At 41.4% G+C, this 23,586-nt stretch overlaps 1 protein-coding gene across 2 annotated transcripts in view; it reads left to right on the forward strand.

Moving 5' to 3' along the window:
• Positions 1–19,247, forward strand: part of LOC147426174 (putative sodium/metabolite cotransporter BASS1, chloroplastic) — a 36,517-nt gene extending 17,270 nt beyond the window's left edge. Inside the window, exons 3-8 of one of the 2 annotated variants that reach the window (XM_086497885.1) lie at positions 6,369–6,462; positions 15,028–15,061; positions 15,146–15,200; positions 15,326–15,409; positions 15,546–15,833; positions 18,694–19,247. In XM_086497885.1, the coding sequence (XP_086354011.1) occupies positions 6,369–6,462; positions 15,028–15,061; positions 15,146–15,200; positions 15,326–15,409; positions 15,546–15,833; positions 18,694–18,873 (735 nt within the window). In that variant the 3' untranslated portion in view covers positions 18,874–19,247. The remainder of the gene's footprint in view (positions 1–6,368; positions 6,463–15,027; positions 15,062–15,145; positions 15,201–15,325; positions 15,410–15,545; positions 15,834–18,693) is intronic. The other variant, XM_086497886.1, reaches the window with a different exon arrangement.
• The last annotated feature ends 4,339 nt before the right edge of the window (positions 19,248–23,586 follow it).

Consider the following 23,586-nt stretch of genomic DNA (forward strand, 5'->3'; position numbering starts at 1 on the left):
CATGTAACCGGCCTGTAGGGCGGTAGACTTTGGCTTTCACCCGAAATTCTTTACTTTAGACACACACAGAGTGAACTTTGGAAAGGTAACGTGCGACGGGAATTAACACTTAAAGCACACGCACGGCTCGGAAGCTAGAATATTCCGAGCAGACGCCGACAACCTGTAGGCCCCAAAATTGGCGCCCCTTTCGTTATTTCGTTTTACTTTATACTTTAAGAGGGTAAATTACAAGAAGAGTCTTGGGAATTCTTTACCTGTATCCAGCTAGATACTGTCACAAGGCGGGCACCACGTGCCAATAGAAAAGAACAGACTGAACAGACTTTTAGCACTTCAATAACAACTGAACTGAGAGAGAAAGAGAGAGACGACACGCGACACGGAGTGGCTGAATTCCACCCCAAAGAGTATTGGCCCCAAACCTTGGCGCCCCTTTCGGTATTTCTTTATATTACTGCTGATTCGCAAAGTACAACAGCCGGGGAGCACCTCCTCTGCAATCTGCGCGCTGAAGAGTGCCAGAGAGGGCCCCCAAGGCTCATATATAAAGGCCCAAAGCCTAAAAGCATCAAATATGAAAAGTTGACTCCAAAAAATCACTTTCCTAAAATTTCGGGATTTCCCTAAAAATCCGCCGCGAATTCCGGGACGTCCGTACAGGTGCCACATCATCATATTTTGATGTGCAAAGTCTTTTGAGTGTGTTCTGCTTTATTTTTAATGCCTTTATGCCACTTGGGGCCCCATCTAACGGGGTCCCCATAAGTTGGTAGGACTTCTTCTTCTGTTGCTTGTTCTTCTTAGGGTTTCTAGAATTAGGGTTTGCAGGTTTTAGGGTTAGGGTTTCCAGAATTAGGGTTTGCAGGTTTAGGGTTAGGGTTTCCAGAATTAGGGTTTCAACAGTTAGGGTTTTTGGCAGAAATTAAGGTTAGGGTTTCTGCTCTCGGGCAGCCACATCATCTGTAAGTTGCCTCCATTCTTTAGGCTTTGACACGTCAGCAGTTTGTTACATCTCCCCTTCTTGAAAGAGAGTAATCGTCCGCGATTACAGCATATCTGCAAAACAACTCAAGTTAGCTCAAAAATTTTCGAGGGTCATTCCGAGGGACATTCCGAGGGACAATCAGTTTGCTCTTTTTATTAAGGAGTTAGCTTCTCCTTTCTGCTCTTTTGATCAAGGAGTTAGCTGCTCCTATCGGCTGTTTTGATCAAGGAGTTAGCTTCTCCTTTCGTCTAGATCGGAACTCTTGATATTCCGGCGTAGTAAAATTAGTCATCACACCCAGACCGTACTGATCTTCCACGGGTGTCTTGATGCACTAAAATTACATACCCAGGCAATCTCATCCAATTAGGAATATTCAGTAATTGACACATCACAATGCAACACAAATGCTCACATATGCATGTTACAAGACACAACAAACAGCGCCGCTGAGCACTCCTTCGAGACAAACGGTCTGCGGTATGAAGCTACTTAACGACTACCTCGTCACTCTCCCCGCAAATAACCTAAGAAGGTCCGGGCCATGAGCTCAGAGGACTGTACAACCAAACGCTCCCCAGACCGCAGTCTACGTCGCTCGGAGGTTCAAGCATACAACCAAACGCTCCCCAGGCATTGGCCTGCGTCGTTCGGAGGTTTTCTAGCATACAACGAAACGCTCCCCAGGCATCGGCCTGCGTCGTTCCGAGGTTCAAACAATATCAAGATAGTATTCTCACTCCTCCACTCGGGAGTAAAAATCACCAATCAATGAAACCAGCATTAAAACCAGAGTCAAACAATTCAAATCGGCACCAAGACAGGTTCAAAACAGATACCATCCATTTCAAACAAATTTCAAACAGGATCACCAAACAAGTTCTCAAACAGATTTCAAACTTAAAAACGCAATCTCGACATCAGTCGAGCTCGAAAAGTCGACGGACTTTCCATCCTGGAACCTGCACCAAAAATTAGGGTTAGGTTCATTCCATGAAGTCGTAGCCGAGCATAGCATGGTCCATCAGCTCTTGGACAGACAGTGTTTCTTTGGCGGCGATGGTAGTCCCAAGATAGCAATCGCACCGAATCTCCAAGGTCATCTGCTTGTGAAGAGACATCTACTGAGAGATGTCGAGAAATTTCAAGTTATGATCTGCTAGGGTTTCCATGGCAAGCATTTCAGGATACCCCACTCTGCCAGAAGTTGCACTCCGAAGGAAGATGTCAGAAACCATATAACTTCGGGCAAAAATTTTCTTGAAAGCTTGCCAAGTACTTGGAGTATGTTGCTTGGTAGCTGTAGACATCAACATCTGCATGGCACTGCTTCTGAGAAAAACAGTGACTTGAAACAAATCTGGATCCTTCTCTTGCAAGTGATCTTAATTGGCTTATGCCCTGTAAGACATGAGCGGTGAAGACGGGAGCACACCCGATGCGCGATGAAGTAAGGGTGGGAGTGGATGATACCTCAAATATAATTCAATTCCAATAGCTCTGCCTGCTCTTTTGTAGGACCGGGATGCTTTCAGAAAAGCACACGCCTGATGCTCTGATACCACTGTCACAAGGTGGGCACCACGTGCCAATAGAAAAGAACAGACTGAACAGACTTTTAGCACTTCAATAACAACTGAACTGAGAGAAAGAGAGAGACGACACGCGACACGGAGTGGCTGAATTCCACCCCAAAGAGTATTGGCCCCAAACCTTGGCGCCCCTTTCGGTATTTCTTTATATTACTGCTGATTCGCAAAGTACAACAGCCGAGGAGCACCTCCTCTGCAATCTGCGCGCTGAAGAGTGCCAGAGAGGGCCCCCAAGGCTCATATATAAAGGCCCAAAGCCTAAAAGCATCAAATATGAAAAGCTGACTCCAAAAAAAATCACTTTCCTAAAATTTCGGGATTTCCCTAAAAATCCGCCGCGAATTCCGGGACGTCCGTACAGGTGCCACATCATCATATTTTGATGTGCAAAGTCTTTTGAGTGTGTTCTGCTTTATTTTTAATGCCTTTATGCCACTTGGGGCCCCATCGAACGGGGTCCCCATAAGTTGGTAGGACTTCTTCTTCTGTTGCTTGTTCTTCTTAGGGTTTCTAGAATTAGGGTTTGCAGGTTTTAGGGTTAGGGTTTCCAGAATTAGGGTTTGCAGGTTTAGGGTTAGGGTTTCCAGAATTAGGGTTTGCAGGTTTAGGGTTAGGGTTTCCAGAATTAGGGTTTGCAGGTTTAGGGTTAGGGTTTCCAGAATTAGGGTTTCAACAGTTAGGGTTTCTGGCAGAAATTAAGGTTAGGATTTCTGCTCTCGGGCAGCCACATCATCTGTAAGTTGCCTCCATTCTTTAGGCTTTGACACGTCAGCAGTTTGTTACAGATACCACTTGTTTTGGCGAAATTTCGGTAGCATAACAACCCCAAAACGTGCCCGAAACCAATTCCCCTGCTGGAACTCGCTTCCACTGACATAAACCCTCTGATTTCTGCCCAAAAATAGTAAATTCAGCACGTTGTATTTACTGGTTTTTGTTTTGCCCTGTTTTCAGCCCTAAACAGTCCTTGAATTGTCCTCTAATAGTGGGGCACTGTTCCCAATGGTTCTGGCATCTGTATGGCTGAAAAATAGTCCAAATTCAGCGCATAACCAGCGCTGAAAATGCACTTGTACGGTGAGGTTATCACCCTCACCGGTGCCTACTTGTGGAGCAACAGTTAGCTACTCTTGTTCTTGCTCAGAGAGGCTGTTGCCTCAGCAAAAATGCATATGACCACACAACTATACATGAGTCAAATGAAGAGCCCTCTTGTGGGGCATCACATTACTGCACGTAGGGGAGAGAAAGAGCAGTGTAGAGTATGTAGGACATGACTTCTTGCAGTACACTGTACACGAGAGGGAAAGCTTGCAGACAATAGCTCTTAACCTGTGACAAGCTTGCAATTGAGGCCTTCCCCGCTAGAAATCGAGTACCCTCTTCTTCTGCATGAGGAAAGTGCATGAGAAAGTGCCACTTGGCACATTTGCAGGCAATTTTCCGTTTTGGGCTTCCTACTTAAAAATCTCCCGACTGGTTGCCCAGTTGACTTTGCAACAGAGTTCTGAAATGTTCCCCTTGTCATTTCGGAGGTAATGAGGCGAACAGATTTTATGAACCAAAATGGCAGTTCCCTAAATTTTAGGGGATGCTTCCATTGGACTCCCACTGGTCATTTGACCATCGATCCCCACTGGACCGCATCCAAAAATGCAATGTGGCCCAGCTATTGGGTACTTTCCCTCGGTGACCCCACCTTGGCACTATGTCTTTATTGCACCAACTTGCTAAGTGCGACAGGGGGACCTACATGATCTTGAATTGAACCTAGACATCCTCTTACTATACGAGTTCCAGTGTCGACCAGCTTCCCGTCTGCGGGTGAAACTACCGTTCACATTGGCCATACAATGTCCGACCATTTACAACTTCAAAAAGAGGGTCTCAAAAATCAAACAAAAATCATTGGAAAGAAACCAACAACTAAGGTTAGTAGTTGCCACGTCCTCGTGACATAGTTAACAGTTGCCACGTCCCGTGACACTTACCACAATTTTTGGAATGACGCAAATTCAAAGATTGGGAGGAATTCAAAAAGCACTTCTATGCTCAGTTCCTTCCCCCTGACTTCGGCAGAGATGTAAAGTAAGAATGGGATTGGCTCTCCCAAAAAGAGCATGAAGGTGTTTCTGATTACGTCGACAAGTTTTGGGAGATCTATCTCAAGGTCACCTCTTTATGAAAGTCTTCAATGAAGAGAAGATGCGAACGTTTGAAGCTGGACTTCAGCCGACACTTCAGAAGAATCTAGAGCAATCTACTTTGGTTGCTGAAAATTTGCATCCCCTCGAAAGCGGCCTTCAGATCAGCCCAAAGGCCAAGAAAGGAAGCGAGAGCGGGCTAAGCAAAGGAAGTACTCGACTCCCTCTCAGTTTTGAAGACCCACATGAGAGAGGGCAAATGTTTCTTTTGTAGTGAGAAAGGCCACAGAAACCAGGTTGCCCACACCTAAAGAAAGATTCTCTGCCTCCTGCGTCAAATTCAATCCCTTACGTACAAGCAAACACCAGGAAGGAGAAAGGAAAAGGGCATCTACTAAAGGGGTGTGGCAGTTTGAATGAGCGAAGAGTCTTGATCCTGTTTGCTTGACAAACAACTTCATCTCTTTGGACACCTTAGAATCTCTCATTCTCACTCCCGAGGGGTTGGGAACTTCAATTAGCTCTGGTTCAGCCTTTGAGGGGTTTACCACGAACTTTACTCATGTGTAAGGGCATTTGAATTTGAAGATTGGAAAGTACTTTGATCGAGAGTTTTTTTTAGTTTGTCCAATACAAGGATGTGATGTTATATTGGAAATACCTTGGCGTTACAAAATTTATCCTATCCGAGATTATGTATTTAGGAAACTGTCCTTTTCTTTCAAAAGGCAACAATATGATGTAGATGTAAGTGCTAGTGAATGCCTTTACCCATGACCAGCCACATCACTCTTAAAAGAGAAATAAAGAAGTGTCTTTCTGCTTGCTTGATTTTTGTCAAAGAGAGAGAGCTCTTTAGTCTCCATTTAATCTTAAGTATGAAGTTTTAATCTTAATTCCAGGATTAGCACTACGAATCCTCACATACTCCCTACAGGCATGTGCTTGTATACACACATATGTGCATGCACGCTACATTTTAATTGTGTCCCATCACCTATGGTATATTGGTGTGTAGCTTGTTGTATTTGAATCTGCAAAAAATCTTAGAGGAAAAAAACGTGCTAGGAGCATTCGGAACTTTTGAAACCCTTTTGCTTGGTTGACTCCAGATTTTTCCGACGTTCCTAGGTTTATTCATCATGTAGGAGGGTGTCCGAAAGGGTTTTCTTGGGAATTAGATGGATGTGCCACACACACACACACACACACACACACACACAAATCCAATCTCAGTATGATGTGAAGCCCAATAGTGGAACTTTAGTCTAACAAAAATGAGAATTTCAAAAATGTGCCAAATTTTGAAACATTTCAGTGAAATGTTTCAGGTTACTAAGTGCAATCATGATTGTATCCATTGAACTACTATTTTTGTCATTTTTTGAGTTTCTCCCTCTTTACTTGTGGAAACTATTAATGGTGGCCTTCATTGATATATTGCTTCTGCAAACGCTGCTAAGTTTTGGCATTTATTTGTGCAATTCAAATGAATTGTTATGTTGATGCTATTTGTTTCTTTTAAACATGGAGAGGCATATGCTTGTTTTTAAACTACATTTTTTTGGATGTCGTTTTCCCTTTACAAGCTCTTGTCTATATTATCTAACTAACAATTATTGCACTGCCTTCCTTGCATTTCAGGTAATGCCAAGTGCAGGTGCATTTTTAAGCCATTTATTTCAGCTGCCACCTCATTATGCTGCTGGATTGGTTCTCGTTGCTTGTTGTCCTGGAGGTTTCTCTCTCTCCCCCCCCCCCCCAAACCCACCAACACACGCACAGACACACGCCTTGTTTTGGTGAAGGTTATTTTGATTACAAAAATGTACAGTAGTAACAATTTATGCACAAAATAGAGCCCCGCTGCTGCTAATGAATGTGCTAATTACAAGCAGCTGCCTCCGGCGATGGAAGCTGGAAACCAATGTCAGTCTCGGTGCTAAAGGTGCTTATGGAATGTGGGGAGATCACCCTTCCAAATGTTTTGTAAGGTGGTTTTTAACCAACAAGAGGGCGTTTGGACGCCATCAATGAAATCGATGACCCACAATCCATGGCCGGGGAATGACAAATGATATGCATCATAAGGAATATGCCCATGAGAACCAAAAGAGGACTAGCTCCTCGATCAGAATACCAATCCTACACTGCAAAGTCTCAAGTGGGGTGATGCATGCTCAAATGCCATGCCTTACTGATTACAAGAAAAGAAAGGACCTTACCATTGGCAACAACCACATCATCAACATGATGTATACCTAGTGGAGAAAGATGATATGCTTGTTTGGATAAGCCAATGCTAGCGGCTGTGGAAAGGCTCGACTCCAATCAATGCTCTAAGAGTGCAAAGAATTGTGCATGTGAGGCGGGCGGCTAGACCTTTTAAAAAGAACACAGATATACTGATAGGCCGAGATTAAAGAAGTAGCATATGAACAACCAGATATATGACCATAAGCACACCCATAGATGAGATCTGTATAATTGAATATCCATTGCCATAAGTACAAATTATCATATGTTCACACAAGGCTGTCAACATCTTAGTCCAAAGCTAGAGTTGTTGAAGAAAAGTAGGCAACGAAGAGTGTAACTGGTTACCGGCAGCACCACTTGCAGACGGGAATCAATGATACAAAGTCAAAACTAACGGAAAGCAGGACGTTGTCGGGGGATATGGGTTCGCACAACATGATGCACAACACCAAACAGTTGAGCCAACAGACAGTTTGACATTTCACAAATGACAACTTGAATGTGCCAAACTATCAACTAATAATTGGTATGGAATTTGGATACAAATCTGTGCCATTGACAGCACTGTTAGCAAATCTATGACGCTTATCCTCTTGACCTCCTATATGCTTCCCTTGATGCTCCTTTAATGCTATCCTTAATCCACTTTTAATCCTCCTTACTGTCCTCTTCTGCGACTTTCCTCTTTAATGCTCCTCCTGATCCTTTTTCCGTGCTTATTCTCCTTGAAGCCAAATGTGAGGGAAATATGGGAGCTTGAGGGTGTGCGAGAGAGAGAAATCAAAAGTTTAGAATATTTGAGAGCTATGGAGCTTTAGCTCCTTACAAGTGTATAAGAGAGATTAAAGGTTATGATTATGAGGGCTTAAGGCTAAGGGAGATTAGCTTTGGGAGCTCGGTTATGGGAGCTTGGCTATGATGATGAGAGAAAGGAAGGTTAGAGTTATGGAGTTTTGGCTTGAGGATCAAAGAGATATGAGAGCATAAGGCTATGTGAGAGCTAAGGTCCCCCCTTGAGCACGAGGGAGAGAGATAGCTTATGTAGCTTTGAGAGAGAGAGAGCTATGGCTTTATCCCCACCCCCCACCACACCACCACCACCACCACCACTAGCGCTGACGCTAGTGCGCTAGTGCTCGCATGCAACTGATGGGACATGCTAAGCAAGGGTTTCCTATGTATTCGGATACTCTTTACGTATCCAACTGATCAACCTTTGACAACTAGGACCGGACACAACTCCAATAATGGTAGCAGAAGAAGAGGGAAGTTTTGGAAAAAGAAAGATACTTGTCCCCGCTTGACAAAAGTGCTTTGAATGTGGGGAATGGGGACATATATTAGCACGGTGCCCCAAAAAGGCACCCAAAGGACAATTAGAAGACAAGCTAGAGAGTTCCAGAGCAGTTGAAGAGTGTGGAAGAAAGGGAAAGATGAAAGCAGGATTGGTACCAGAGTGTGTGGGGACCGACCCTGATCAGATGGATGAAAGTAGAACTTTGCCGCGCATGGGGCAAAGTGCGAGACCAAGAGGCCCCGATCTTCTTTGACGGAGCAGCCAAGGCCAACTTTATATCACCCGAATTGGCGGCTCAACTTGGAATTACGCCCGAGGAACCGAATGATGGGTAGGATTTTTCTAGAGCAACAATCTTTTGTGGGCACTTTCTTTGATGATATTATAGTTTTCTTCAAGAATGAAGCAGAGCACCTACACCATCTGCTACAGGTCTTTCAGGCATTGCGCGATCATAGATTGGTTATTAATGCCAAAAAGAACGAGTTTTTCTTGTCGAAGATACATTTCTTGGGACACATCGTCTCAGCAGTAGGAGTATAGATGGATTCGGCCAAATTTGAGACTATCCGCGATTGGCATGACTTGAAGAATGTTCATGAAGTTTGAAGCTTTTTGGGCTTGTGCTCTTACTACCAGGGGTTCAATCGAAAGTTTGCAGAGATAGCTTCGCCTTTATAGTGATCAACTCAGAAAGGAGTCCCTTTCTTGTGGGGACCGACAAAGGTGACTGCTTTTCAGACACTTAAGGAAAAATTGACTACTGGATCAGTGTTGGCTTTGCTAGATTTGCAAAAGCCTTTGAAGTTTACTGTGACGCTTGTGGTCGTAGTCTAGGAGCGGTCTTGATGCAAGAAGGCCAAGTGATTGCTTATGAAAGCAGAATGTTTTCAAGGCCAGAATTGGTAGCCCAGATTTATGAGAAAGAGCTATTGGCAGTGATCTATGCTCTTGCACATTGGCGATATTATCTACTCGGAGCCAATTTCATAGTTTTTACAGATGATCAGAGTCTGCGCTACCTCTTGTCACAGAATGAGCTTCGGAAAAGCAAATGCGGTGGGCTAACATCTTTTCACATTTTTACTTCCAGATTGCCCATGTTTAGGAACATAAAAATTTAGTGACATATGCATTGTCTCGGAAGACCCTCTTCTTGGCTATTTCCACGATCCATCATAGAAGCTTTGAGGATATGGTTGATCAGTACGCCACAGATCCGAATCTATGAAATCATAGTGATGTACAAATCTTGAAGGAAACTGAAAGACTTAACGTCTGTCCTTAAGAGAGTTTTGGCAATGTTAATGTGGGAGCTCAACTAGAGATCAAGTCTCGCGCTCAGATCAAGACGTATGGCGAGTTTCTACACAATTACTTCGTGAGTTGTACTACAAAAAGTTGTAAAGCCGAGGATATTGACGCTCTAGAGTGTGGCGAGCTTGTCTTGGCCGGACCTATGGAGATACACCTCACACCAGATGGCTAAGGGAGAGATTTGACGTTTGCTGTCGAGGACTTGTAGAAATCAGGGAGCTTGGTTTTGGTGAGAAATCCAATAGCAATGGCTTGTTCGCAAAACTGCAAAGAATGGGGAGAGAGTTCCAGGATATTCCATCCGGGATGGCTACTTGATGAAGAGAACGATGTTGTGTGTCACATAGCCTTTGAGGGAAAAGGTCTTGACAGAGTGCCTTTGTCCACTGTTTACGGGTCACCGTGGCATCGATACCACCTTGGAAGGGGTAGAGCGTTATTTCTTTTGGCCGAGACTCAAGAAGAATGTGGACAACTTTGTTCGTAGTTGTTTAGTATGCCAAAAGGTCAAGTTTGACAGGCATAAGGCACAAGGATTACTACAGCCTTTACCTATTCCCACCGGCCCCTGGGACAATATTGCAATGGATTTCATCTTTGATCTCCCGAAGACAGAGAGTGGGCACGATGGCATTTGGACTGTCATTGACAGATTTAGCAAGCAAGCTCACTTCATTACAATGAAGAAAACAGTCAAGCCTGACCATTTAGCGAGACTATTCATTGCACATATATTTTGGTTACATGGCATGCTTGAGACATAGTCTCCGATAGAGATCCCCAATTCACGAGTTTGTTTTGGAGGGCTATTTGGGAGAACATTGGCACACGGTTGCAGTTCTCGTCATCTTTCCACCCGCAGACAGATTGGCAATCTGAGGTTGCAAATTCAATTGTTTTGGATTTGTTGAAGTCTTACATCTCTGATCAGAAGACTCAATGGGATTTTTTTTTGCCTTTGGTGGCATTTGCCTACAGTAACACGGTTCACTCTTTGACGGGGAAAGCGCCATTTGAGATAATTGAAGGTGCTCAGAAGGTTCCTCCCTTTCTCAGCACTAAAGAAAAGATTTTTGAAGCCGACCAGTACACGAGGAACTTGGACATTGCTTTTGCCAAGGTCTACGAGGCTCTAGAGAAGTCTCAAGTACAACGCCAGAAGGCAGCAGATCGACATCAACGCGACTTGAAATTAAAGGAAGACGATTGGGTGCTCTTACGTTATGAAAAGGCACGCCTAAGAAAACGAAAGGGAAAGGAGCCCAAAGCTTAGCATGAGGTATTATGGCCCTTTCCAGATTAAAGAAAAGATAAATGACATCTCCTTTTGACTCAAGCTGCCAGATACTTGGAAGATTCTCAATGCATTGCATGTGAGTTTCTTGAAACCTTTTAAAGGTGAGGTGCCAGTTGATGGGGAGCCTGATGAGCAACCCGAAGTGGAAGAGAGCGAGGAGATACTCGTTCCTGAACAAATTTTGGTACACTAGGAAAGAAAAATGAAAGGTAAAGTGATTCGACGGTTCTAAGTTTAATTCAAGAACTATCCGGCATTGGATGCGAAGTGGATGGAGGAGGAGGACCTAGCAGATACTCCTCGGATTTTGGAACTTTACCTTGAAGCATTCAGTTTAGCTGCGTCTACTCAGAGAGATCCCGCAGATTAGTAGGGTCGAATCTAGTGTAGAGGGATTGCACAAGAGGGGAGTCACTCCGCTCCTTTCACATATTACCGCGATTGAATACAATCACTAATATCCCTTTGGGTTTTAGGGATATTGCTGTGCTGACAGTATTTTGTTGTATGACTGTTTGAAATGGGATTCCCGAGATTGAACATGAATGATTTGTACTCTCTCATGTGACTTGTTTGAGTGCAGGAACTGAAAGACGAAATGACTGCACCATTTCGGCCTTAAAAATCTCTATAGACATGATCGCAATAAGGATTAGTTAATCGAAGATCAGTGAGGTCCGGGATGGATCTAGATGCGGTTGCTAAATACGTTGCTGGCAATCATGGTTTGAGCTTTGGAATGAATTTTTCTGTGATTGATTTGTCATGTGATGTCATGTGTAGTGATGTGATTGTTGTCTTCGTATAAGTGCTAGATGTGTCGTGTCTAGTGCGTCGTTACTTAGAGTCAGTGTCTGTTGAAATGGTTTATGGCCTCTGTCTGTTTTGTAGGTGTGATCAAGGGTGATTACAATTCTTTCAAGAGGGGGTTATGTCACAAATTGATGAGGTGGCAGTTTTGCTTTGACACACACACACACACACACAGACAGACTGCTGACGTGGCAGGCAGACTGTACGGATGTTGACGTGGCAGACAGTCTGTACGAACGTTGACGTGGCAGGCCGTACGGATTCCATAAATCACGCTGATAGGTTGATGTGGCACAACATACGAATTTTCCGCTTTTTGCGCTGACATGCTGATGTGGCCTACCGTACGGAATTTCGCTTTTTGCGATGGTTGTTTTTACTGGCAGATTTTGAGCAAGTTGCTTTTGGGGCAGTTGTTTTTAAGTTTCACTGCTTTTGGGGGCTCTGCTTTTAGCATCCCTTTGTAAGAATAAACAGGGCCCAAGGGCCTCACTTCTTAGAGCATCTGGACGTAGAGTCTGAGAGCTAAGGACCTGCGGGAGTTGTACTTGGCTCAAAGATTAATACTAAAGAAATACCCACGGAACTATGCCGGGCCGAGTCCACTATATATTTTTTGAAGTGTTTTTAAGTGAATCTCTCGTGTAGTGACAAAACCTAAACTTGGGGTGTCCAAGTATGTTACAATAGGAGCGTGCCAACATTGAATAGCCATCCAAAGCATGGTCTATGCGTTGCTGAATATTGGAAGACGTAGATAGTGAAATCGGCCTGTAGACTTGCTAGAGGCGGTAGACTTTAGCTTTCACCTGATCTTTACTTGAACTTTACGACACAACGCAACTTCACGAATAAACCTGGATTAGAATTTAATACTTCAAACAAAACAGCTAGAGTGCTTCCAAGCAGACAGCGACACCTTGTAGGCCCCAAAGACTGGCGCCCCCTTTCGGTATTTCTTGTTCTAACTATTTATTAAACTTGGGAGAAAACATGCAAATTCCTATGAGCTGTCCCGCTTTTACCGGACTGAAATGACCTACTCTAGCCTGATTTTGACAGCATAACTATAGTGGGAGGCTTCACAGGCAAAATTCCTGTGCAAAAGGTGACTTTCCTAGCGCATTTGAGCACTTTCCCAAACTTGGCGAGAATCTGCAGCACGCCGAATTCCTTGTTTTCTGCCCTGAAAATGCACCAGATCACCTATACAGTGATCCTCTTGCTTCCCCAAAGGTCCTAGGGGTATTAGGGATCAAAAAGGGTCAAAATGCTAAACCTGCGAAAATAGACAGCAGGCTGTAATTTACTGTTTTGTGCTCCATTTCACGTGCTAGTCGCATCCGTAGCAAGCCCTCGAGCTCCCGCATTTGTAGGGCTACTTGCCCTTTGAATCGGACGAGATTTCTTGCGTGAAATCTCTCCGAATTCACTTGTACTTGCCGGGATTAGCAATTAGCTAATCCAGTACATGTGCAAGAGGCTCTTGCCTTCAAACGCGCATGAACTCACACAATTGTACATACAGATGGAAAGCCCTTGAGCTTGGGCATTACGTTTTTGTATTCAAAGGGGGAGAGAGACGCACGAGAGTAGAATTATCGTGCTACATAGAACAAGGGAGAAGGCAAGCTTTCCATTGAAGCTGTAAAACTTGCACCCACTACTCTCTCTCTCTCTCTCTCACACACACACAGAGTGTAGGCACTTAATAATTAAGATCAGCCCTCCTCTCTCAAAATGGGCGCCCCCTCTTGGGATGAGTCTGACAAATTAATCTGGTGTGCCAAGTATCCACTTGCCTCTTTTGAGTTAATTTCCTAGTACCCACCCACTTATAAGTGTCGCGTGGGGCCTCAATGACTTTGAACTAAGCCTAGACAACCTTTTATTGCTTGGATTTGAGTGCCGACTGGCTTGACCAACTCTTGTCGACCAGGCCTTTACTGTTGCGGTGAAACTCTCGGCCGCAGGCCGTTTCACACTGGCCATACGATGTCCCGCCATTTGTGACTTCAAAAAGAGGGTCCCAAAAATTAAATAGAAATCAAGGGAAAGAAACCAACAACTAAGGTTAGCTCTTGCTTGGGCTTGCTTCCCCCGCCCTCGATCACCTTCAATTGCCGGTACCTGAAGTTCCTGTTTAGCTCCTCTTCGCCTCTGATGCCAATCACTTTTGAGCCAAAAAAAATTTCCACCATAATCCCACTTCTCCAAGAAGTAGCTTCCCCCCACCTTTCGAATTGAGCAAGTGGCCGCAAGGGATGTCACATAGCCAACTGTCCACCTCAAGCTTTGCACCACATGAAATTAATCCATAAAAGGACCATCGCTCTTGCGGATGATCTCATGGCCACAACTGACCATGGAAAAACCTGAGCCCCCATAGCCTATCATAGCATCTCAGTGGAGATATGCTAGACATCGGACTCCAAGCATCCAAGGAGCTTTGAACTTGCTGAAATGGAGCAAGCACTTGCATACACATCATGGCACCATTTGATAATGAAACCTACCATCCTTCAGCATCTTTAAGCATCCCTGGCTAGCAAAGCTTGAAAACCATCGTTAACCTGTTAACTGCCACATTTGGCATACATATCCTGGCGGTAGCTGCTGTACCCTGCATCAAGCAGCTGCCCAAGTACTCTGCTGTCCACCTGCCTGCTTCTATACACTTGCTTTCTGCCTCTCTGGGCCTGCCAAGTTTGGCTGCACCACTGTGTCACCATCAGCAATCCTCTAGTTTTGATTGTGTTTTCATTCTTCTACCTATTTGAACTATTCTTCCTATTTAGTTTATTGATTGTATTAACAAACTGCACTCTTGGAAGGGGCGGCTGAATGATTGTGGGAAGGACATCAATGGTGTTTTTAGGTCCCATCATAGTGATACTGGTATGTGTCGATTTATCGCAAATGTTCTTGTAGAGCTCTATGCGTCCTTGGTGTCTGGTCTGATCTTTTTAGTTGTCAATTTGTGTTGTGGCATTGGAAGACTTGTCTTTCCATCAATTTGGGGTTAATTATATTTCTAAGTGGCCAACCATTATACCTTAAAAACCCTTGTACTTTGGGAATGTAAATCCTTCTCCAAATCCTAAGATTTGGAGCTTTGGTTAATCCTTAATCGAAGCTTTAGATGAAAGAATTTAGCTGCAATAATTTTATCTTGTAGTAACAACAGTGTAAATGAAAAACTTATCTGTACATCTTTCTAAAGCTCTATCATACTAGATTTTGTAGCTACACGTTGATTACTATGTTCTGTTTGATACGTTCATAAAACCTTAACTGGTTGGTTCAACTATGAACTGCAGGAACGGCGAGCAATGTTGTGACTTATCTTGCTCGGTTAGTTATTCTCGTCTGTTGGTGCTTAGCTGTATTATGGTTTTATCGAAGGCATCTGTTGATCAAATGTTTTTTGCAATGCAGTGGAAACGTGGCACTTTCAGTTATCATGACTTCTGTCAGTACCTTTTTAGCTGTGGTATGTCCATCTCAAGAGCAAAGACAGATCTTTTGACTCTAGTGATCTTAACATTAGGTGCTAGCTTTGATAGCTTTTGCTTCTTCACTGCTAAGAGTTGTAAAATGCAAAATGGAAGAATGCAGGTGATGACACCATTTTTGACGGCAAAACTGGCAGGACAATACGTAGCTGTTGATGCAACTGCTCTTTTCATGTCCACCCTTCAGGTGTGGCTACTTATTTTTCAGATCGTCTTAAGTCATGGCAGGGTGGAACAGACTAAAACTGGGCCAAAACTCTTTTATGTTCCAAGATCAATTAACGTTTACTTTTCTGAAAATGTATGTCAAAACTTCTCATTAGGTGGTGCTTCTGCCAGTGTTGGCTGGAGTAGCAATGGCGCACTACTTTCCAAAGTTTGTAAGCAGAATTTCCTCAATCGCACCATTGGTGGCAATCATTACTGTTGCTGGATTATGTGCTAGTGCAATTGCTCAAAATGCCCAAGCAATACTTTCGTCAGGTGGCCAGATTCTGTTAGCAGTGTGCTCTTTGCATGCCACAGGGTTTTTCTTTGGCTACTTGCTATCAAGGTTGTTGGGGTTTCATGATTCCATAGCTCGAACGATCTCCATTGAGGTTGGCATGCAGGTATGTTGTTTGTGGAAATCTTTCGACTACCAATCACCTCAAATCATCGAATTAAACATGTTACAATGTGGCTGGGGAACACACGATTCATCCACGAAAATGAATTTTTTGTTATTTTGCACAAAGCATCCACAACATGTTGCACAACTTAATTTCAGATCCATCATAAATCTAGGAAATGACTTCCTTGAAAAGTAAGCACAAACTTCCAATAGAAGCACAGCTTGTACTTACATACATTCTTCTTGCCAGATTTGATGAAAGGGAATATATACCTATCTTTCTTTTAAAGTTGGTTTGTTCAGACAATGTGAGGAAGCAACTAGGACATTTTTCCAGGAATAAAACTCAAGATAGTCTGATCAAATACAATCCGAGTTAGAAACATTCCAGCAGACTTGCAGAATGCCTATGAATCTGAGATACTTCACGGTGTGGTGTGTCCCACATTGTCTATAATCTTGCTACATAGTTAATGACAGTTTTGGCCACCTACTGCCAAATTTGTATTTTTAGCAATTGCTGCCCTCAGATTGCAGACGGACATTTACACAAACGACCCATATATGCAGACATACGACATATATTCCTACACTTGCATGTTTGACTGGCAGGAAACATTATGACTGAAAATAGTTTTTAGATCATTCAAAGGCCACTTTCAGAGCTTTTGAGCCCCTTATTTGAACTCTATTTATCATACCAGAATTGCACCATGCAAATACACAAGAATCGGAAATATTACTGAAATCTGCGGCAAAAGACTGTACTACACTTTACAGTTTCAATGTACAAGATACACCGGATTGTATCAGACTTCAGTCCCATCAAATCATATTTGAATGATGACACAACCTTGAGATTTTAGTACGTACGGTTCACTAGCAAGTTAAAATTCTTTCTAGCAGAAAATTTTACTTTCCAACATATCCGGCTGAGGTCCAGTCAGGGTTGTCCATGCCCGATGTATGGGATCATTAGTAGGATTAGCACTGTCTCGTAGGATTAGTATGATGCCTTGCAATGGTGTCCAATGGGCTCTTTTCTTGGGGGAAAATGCTTCTAACCAATTTTGTGACCATGTTGTGGCTAATTTTGGGATTAGCCCTTGTTAAGCCTTGTACATCAAACCATTTGAGTTTGACTTACTCTCAGTTCGATGTGCATGTTAGCTGCTTAGGAATGGGCATGTGCTGTTTGTTTTTCATCATGCATAGCACTTAAAGTTGCGTTTTGCAAAAAATAGATATATTTTATTCAAGCAAGCTCCTCTCGTTTGTTTTGCCTTCGTCTTTTGATTAACTCACTTATAAATTAATAGGTATATACAATGCTCACATATCTTGACTTGTAGTATTGATCACTGGTGGTATTTTTTTAGAAGTTTTGTATCTTCTTTACTTGGTATATAGAGGTGTGCCTATTTTGTGTGTTTTGTGCGATTGTTTGTCCTTGTAGTTCATAAGTTTAGACCAATTTGCTACTTTCTGTTGGTTGTGATAACATGAGAGAGTTTGTAGGGCCTGTCAATGCATCGTTTCTTTGATGGGCTCGTAGGCTGAAAAAAGACAGGTGCAGTATTGATCTTGATTGGTGTAACATGTTGGATGTGTCAAAGAGCCATCAACACAATGTTATCAGGGCTGAAGCAGCCACCTGGAGTTGTGGAAATCGGTGCTTGAATCTGTAGGAACGACCCCAAGGCTTTGACTTGGTTTTCCTGATGGCTCAGATAAGCCTCAACAGTAGAGCACTATTTCTGCTGCCTCTTTATGTGGGGGTCTCTACAACTATGTAGGAGTAAGCTGTAAATCCAATGCTACATGCAAAGATTTAAGATAATTAAAGCTATGACAAGCTTTTTCTCCCATGCCAGTGCTGTATGACATCAGTTTATTGTTTAGGACTCCACAATGTGTGGGATTAAGGAAATTTCTGAGGCCTGCTAAAATACAGGGCTTACAATCTAGTACTTCATAGGGAAAACCTCTTCAAGCTCCCTTGTTTATGGTGTGGGGTCGTCCATATCGCTTCTGGCTAATAAAATCACATAGACTGTGCCACCCAAGCTACAGAGTGTCTCTGTGGATCATGGTATCACACAGACTAAAGATCCCTCCCCTCAAACAATGAATCACCTAACAGAGATCCAATGCCAGTCGGAAAAGACTCTTTGTACTATCTACAAGATACTGCAGAATACTCGAACAGTTTCAAGGTGGTTGTCATGCTCCTTACCCACATTATTCAGCCTCTCAGGTGTTACTGTATTGTCCAGATATGTCACCAACATTAGGAGAGTGCTAAAAAATCCTTCTTTCACCAAACTTAACTTTTGAATCCCTCCAAAAACGGAACTTTGACCACAAGAATGAAAAGTATCAATCCAACTCAATCTAATGACACATCAATCAACTGTAGAGCTTTCTCTTCTGGTGGATATAATAGATATGCATGTATGCTTGTAAATGTATATTGATGCAGCATTTGATGCTACATATGCATAGCTTTAAAAGCTATTTCTAAACCTGTTGAACTTGTTCTGTACTGAGCTTTATGCAAGTACAGTTGGTCTATTATTGTTGGAAGGCAGTCTCTATACGGAGCTATCTTGGCTCATCAGGGGCTAGTTCGGTTGTGCGATTGATTATGTATAATGGGTCGAAATGTGCCTTTTTGATAGTAAATTTAGTTCAAATATCGAGCCTGAAAATATTGAGAAGGCTGTGTTGCACATTTTGTTAGGGTACACATTTTGTCAGACTTTACAGTCTGAAGACGCATGACTAACATATGCCTCTTTTACTAGTTCATATTAACACTGATTCTGACGAATTTGTTTCCTGATTTTTTTTTGCAGAATTCTGTTTTAGGAGTCGTCCTTGCAAATCAGCATTTTAGCAACCCCTTATCTACTGTCCCTTGTGCAGTCTCAAGTGTGTGTCATTCAATTTTGGGTAGTTTTATAGCAGCAATGTGGCGTCTCTTTTCAAACAACGAGGTCAGTGACTTGACAGGACGGTATGAATCCTCAGCTTGACTTGATTGAACTTATGGCATGGGGTGGGAATGGGGAGCAGAATGCCTTTTGCGTTTGGAAGCAGTGGCAGTTGCTATGGCTAGCCATTTATTTTTGTCCTTTAAGCCGGTCATGTATCGGGTCCACAGTCATCACTTATCGCAACTACATGCACCCCATTACAATATTGTAGTAGAGTAGTTGTGTGATCAGCCTGGCAATAGATTTGATTTGGAAGGTGACTCCATGGCAGTACTAACAGTTTTATAGCTGAATATACAAAGTCTTTTGGGATTGTTGAGGTCCATTAGTGTAAAGAATTATCTCCCTTCAGCGAAGCCTTTTTGGTGTATGAATTCCTTTTTTTCAATAAATGTCTGCTTGTAATGTGCTGTCACAGGCCTCCAAAAAACTCTTGTTGATTCATTTAATAAAGTTGTCACATATTTAGGATAGCCCTCTACAGAGTTGGGTTTACTACTAAACAGAACTTTTGAAGTTTGCATGTTCAGATATTGGAAGTGAAAGCTTTAAAATCAGGGACGTGGATTTGTGATGACACAATACAGGTAAGCATGAATATGCACACAATTCTCTGATGCAATTTATCAAGCTCTTGACATATTTGGATCTCTGCCCAAGGTCCATAACCAAAATTTGACAAGCTCATTGTGGTTTAGATACCAGTAGGGTTGTCATTTGTGCAAATTTTGACAAGCTTGATGAGCTTCTCCTCAAGTACCTCACGAGTGGAATGATATCCCACATCAATGTGCTCATTTTCGTATGAGACATTGAGTTCCTCGCTAACTTGATAGCATTCTACTTGTCGCAATTCAAAATTGAAACTTTTGCAATAATGTCCAAATCTCCTGCCAGACGAGTAAGCTATAGAGCTTACTTCTTGGTATATGATGTAGTAAGCAAAGCATACTCTACTTTTGTGGTAAACTAAGATGTATAATCTTGTAAACAAGATCTCCATGAAACCACACCATAGGGAATGTAATGACATAGCTTATCGTAGAGCCTTTGTTGGACACTTTCCTTGCAAAATCTGCATCCAACATACTACTATACTTACCTTTGCCTCCAAAGCAATGGACAACTCTTATATACCATTCAAGTCTAGTGCTCCTTGCTAGGATTTGACAAAAAATTAAGCTTCAGAGTCCCATTATAAAATAAATATTTCCACAAGCCCCAATCATGGCTTACATCTCAAGTCTTTGCTCATCATAGGGGAAATCCTCTTGGCTATGTTTCTCATGTGGAAGCAATGAGGTAGCCCCCCCCCCAATGTCAAGAATATAGTTTGTTTCTGCCAAATTTTTCATGTCAGTCTCTTGTAACTTTGCCTTTAATATTATTATGAAAAGATTATTCTTCCCATTGATACAAATGTCATCTACATAGATAATCAAAATCAAAAGTCTTATCGTCAAAATATTTCTTTTTATATAGGTAATGCTCAATTTTCACTACACCTAAACCCTTGAATCTTCATGAATGCATCAAACTTATTGCATCATTTCCTTGGCCAACTTAAAAACCCTGCAGGTTTCTCTAAAGTGTACATAGCAACTTCTCTTTAGTGTTTTCAACAAAACCTTTGGTTGTTGCCTGTAAATGTCATCATGAGGATCACCATGTAAGAACGTTCTTCACATCCAATTGATTAACTCCATGTTTTGTGTGGAAACCAAAGTAAGAATAGTCCGTGGAGTTGTCATTTTGACAAGGTGGCAAGAAGATCTTGTAAAATATATAATTTTTTTCTTGTTTGCAACCTTTTGCAATCATTTTAGCCTTACACTAGGCATTATTTGGTGTAATCTTTTACTTATAGATCCATGATCTTACATTGCAAAGCATCTTTCCCTTTGGACAAATAGACTAAGTCACAAAGCACCAACTATGCCATAAACAACTTTATTTTCCAAGTGTATGTATCCACATATGAAAACTAGCACAAGGACTCTCTTTGAAGAGTAAGATGATTTTCTAGAACCCATGATTCAAGCTTGGGTAAATGATTCATCTTTGCTCATTAAGAAACATGCAAGTAACAAAATGACAAATATGATATTGACAAATAGACTAAGTCACAAAGCACCAACTATGCCATAAACAACTTTATTTTCCAAGTGTATGTATCCACATATGAAAACTAGCACAAGGACTCTCTTTGAAGAGTAAGATGATTTTCTAGAACCCATGATTCAAGCTTGGGTAAATGATTCATCTTTGCTCATTAAGAAACATGCAAGTAACAAAATGACAAATATGATATTAATGTCATCACTACTTTTAACAACATTAACCTCTTTAATCTTCACTTTACCTTTGTTCTCTTTCTTGCCATCACTATATTCATGTGTCTTCTTGTCATCTTTCCACTTCCAGTAATTCTTTTTTATATGTCTCTTCCTCTTGCAAGGATAGCACTTACGATCTCTCGTCTTTGGACTTACTGTGATTGCCACAAGATTGACTTCTAACAAGACTTTCTCTAAACTATTCTCTAACTCTGTCAGTAATAAACAAGGCTACATTACACTTTCCTTCATCAACAGAGTTATGTCTAATCTTTTCTAACAAAAAGCTGCTAGCCACATCATCAACTTTCATGGTACCACCATTATAATCTACAAGTCATACCTTGTCAAGAACAGGGACTAAAATTATATATTATGAATATAATGTAGCAAAACAAAATCTTACAAACTTAAAAAATCTTTACTTATGCCTTCAGTTGTCCACATATCACATATCTTAGTGTCTTATGCCACCAAAATTGGAAGTATATACCATATCCTTATGTGATAGGATATCATTGGTCATAAGCATCCTTCAATACACAAGATTCATTAATACTATATCCAAATCCATAAACAACATCACCATCATATCATCATTATCAAGTCCAAATCCATATAAGTAAAAACCAAATCATTTCTCATAATTTTATCGAATTAACAAAATCACACTAATATGTTTCATAGCTAGTCTAAATAAACAAATCGACATTAACTGTGTGTGTCGTTTAAAGCGACAAATATGCACGAAGGTTGTGCTACTTAAATCAATAAATCCGTATTGAGGTCATGCTGTTTAACTCACAAATCTGCACTATAAAGTTGGTGTTGTTTAAACCAAAAAATCGACACTAGAATGAAAGTTGCATATTGCCAATTGAAGGTGGAGGGCATAAGCTACCAAACACTTTCAACTATTCTAAATTCAAAATTCGAGTAGGTTATCATAAAAACTTACAATCCTAATAAATATTTGACCAAATCTCCCTTGCTTATCTATGTCGTATAACTTTATTTGGCAAAACTATACTTTGAGAATGAAGTAGTTAAAATGAACAGGAATTGTTTGAGTTTAGAACTTACCATTAAGTATGAAATTTTATATCTCTTTAAACCCCTCGAATTGAGTATGAAAGTCGAATATACGCTCTGCTCTTAGCACTTGCTTGAAGCTTGCTAAGTGTTTGAATCACATATCCAATTGAGTTTGAAGTAAACCTACACAACTAAAATTTACTACAAGAACCAAAAGATAATTATTGGATAATAATGCACTTGAAATTTTGAATGTTAAAAATGTGTGAAAATCTTTTATTGTAGTCGAGTCTTTAACAATGAGAAATGAGAAACCGAAATAAATTTCCATGAAATATAGCTCTAAAGTACATCATGATATAAATTGGATAAACATCATAAAAAATACAAGAAATTATGTCTCTTCTAAACATCTAAAAATAATGGAATAGGATCCATGCCTTTTGACTCATCAATTTTATACGATAACTTATTCTCACAAAGTAACAAAAGATTAGAGAGGATAACATCTTAGTTTTTCTTTTGGAAATAGAAGATTTTTAGTCTATTAAGTTTAATCAAATGAATGCATGAGGTAATCATTATACCTTTGAAGATCTCCTACAATTTAGAATTTGTCAAAAGAGAACAAGCTGAAAAGAAACAAGAAAGTAAGTGACCATGGCAATAAGCTACTTGATAACTCAAACTAAAGCTATCCATCTATACTATATATTAAGGAGATTGGTTTTCCAGTGCCACGTGTCAAAGTTTGCTGCATCCGATGAGTTCCGATTTATATGAGTGAGGGAGAGAGGGGGAGAGAGAGAGGCCGTCGAAAGCGGCCGGCCGTACTAGTTAAAATCATGTGAACAAAACTATACAAAATTTGGGTTACATTGTTAACTTGGTTTGAAGAAAATTGGCAAAATTTAATACAACCAAATGCTTCAAATTTTGACCCAAAAATGAAAAAGATGTAAGTGTGCCTTTATTTTCTTTGGTCAGCAAAAATGTTTGTGGCAAGCCCTAGGAAGTTGGATTTGGTTTTCTCTTTCCTATGTTAGGGGTGGTCAAAGGTGGGGAGATTAATTTTGGGAAGGATTTATCCACATGCTCATGTAGGCCCTTGTCATTGAAAGGTGTGTGTGTGTGGCAAAAGGTGCTTGTCTCTAATTTAAAAAAGTTGGTGAAGCCGGGATGGGAGTGTATGGCACTGTGTTGAGATAAGTCGACGAATTGAGCATCCCTACACATCAAAATTTTGTGCTCTCTAAATTAAGGGCGCATTTGCACACCAAGTGAGCGGGGGTAAATCTTGTATAATCTCTTTTGAAATCTTGTGCCAGCCAAGTCTTGTAGTACTATTGGCCCATATTGCGTAGCTGCAAAACAAAGAATT

This window comes from Adiantum capillus-veneris, chromosome 24 (genome assembly GCF_014529385.1).
Source record: "Adiantum capillus-veneris isolate H3 chromosome 24, ASM1452938v2, whole genome shotgun sequence".
Classification (NCBI taxonomy): Eukaryota; Viridiplantae; Streptophyta; class Polypodiopsida; order Polypodiales; family Pteridaceae; genus Adiantum; species Adiantum capillus-veneris.